The 1,066-nt window shown below is 50.1% G+C and overlaps 2 protein-coding genes across 2 annotated transcripts in view; one reads left to right on the top strand and one right to left on the bottom strand.

The window, feature by feature from the left end:
- SOX9 (SRY-box transcription factor 9) overlaps positions 1–486 on the top strand; it is a 3,590-nt gene extending 3,104 nt beyond the window's left edge. The window contains exon 4 of the mRNA XM_029927076.1: positions 381–486. Coding sequence (XP_029782936.1) covers positions 381–486 — 106 coding nt within the window. The remainder of the gene's footprint in view (positions 1–380) is intronic.
- Positions 1–1,065, bottom strand: LOC115281659 (transcription factor SOX-9-like; the record flags this gene model as incomplete). Its single annotated transcript, XM_029927077.1, has 1 exon — positions 1–1,065. A coding segment is annotated over one exon (411 nt), but the record flags the coding sequence as incomplete, so codon positions are not given.
- Between the last annotated feature and the right edge of the window lies 1 nt (position 1,066).

Here is a 1,066-nt window from a genome sequence, read left to right on the forward strand (position 1 = left end):
TTTTTTTTTTTTTTTTTTGTTAATACAACAACACGCACACGCTTTTTTTTTTCCTTTTGTAAGAGAAAGCAAATCTGTACAAAAATACTCTGGTTGCGGGAAAAGCTAGGGCACGCTGTTCAACTAAGTAGTTTAGCTGTTGGAAAAAAATAAGAGCATTTAATTTCTTTTATCTAAAAATATGTATAAATCCCCTCAAAATGGTAATGAATCATACACAGTACATACTAAAAATATTTAAAATAGAGAATATTCCTCACAGAGGACTTTTTTCTTTAATTACTGCTAAAAAATAATTACAAAGTCCCAAACAGGCCGGAGAGATTGAGCAAACAAATTGGTCACACGATTCTCCACCTTCCTCCGTGCTTGCTCTGTAGAAGGTCTTCGAGTTCGGTTTCTTACGGATTTTCCAAAGGTCCCCCGGGGCCGAGAGCTGCCGGGCCACCGATTTGCAGCAAGGTGGTCACGCGTCTGGATACCTAATGTTTCTGTCTTGCAATCTGGGCACGAGTTGCCTTTAGCTTAAATGTCTTAAAGGAATAAGAAGAAGGAAAAAAAAACTGTCCCCAAGGAAATTCTGGTTGGTGATTTATTTCTTCGGTTCTTTTTCTGATCATCGCGGGCCATCAACGCCCTCGGTGCAAGGTTTCCTCAAGGTCTGGTGAGCTGTGTGTAGACCGGCTGTTCCCAGTGCTGGGGGCTGTGGGTCTGCGGGATGGAAGGGACCCCGGAGGTGTCGGCGATGGGCGTGTACATGGGCCGCTGCGCGGGGTTCATGTAGCTGAAGGTGGAGTAGAGGCTGGAGCCCTGGCCCGCCGCGTGGCTGTAGTAGGAACCGGAGTTCTGGTGGTCGGTGTAGTCGTACTGCGAGCGGGTGATGGGCGGGTAGGAGGGGCTGTAGTGCGGGAGGGTGAACGGGCTGTAGGCGATCTGCTGGGGCGAGTGCTGCTGCTGCTCGCTGTAGTGGCTGGGACTCAGCTGCTCCGTCTTGATGTGCGTTCGCTGGGTCTGGCCGGGCTCGCCGCTCAGCGGGGTCAGCGGGTGCGCCGCCTGCTGCTGCGGG

The sequence above is a fragment of the Suricata suricatta genome, chromosome 17, assembly GCF_006229205.1.
Source record: "Suricata suricatta isolate VVHF042 chromosome 17, meerkat_22Aug2017_6uvM2_HiC, whole genome shotgun sequence".
In the NCBI taxonomy this organism is placed as follows: Eukaryota; Metazoa; Chordata; class Mammalia; order Carnivora; family Herpestidae; genus Suricata; species Suricata suricatta.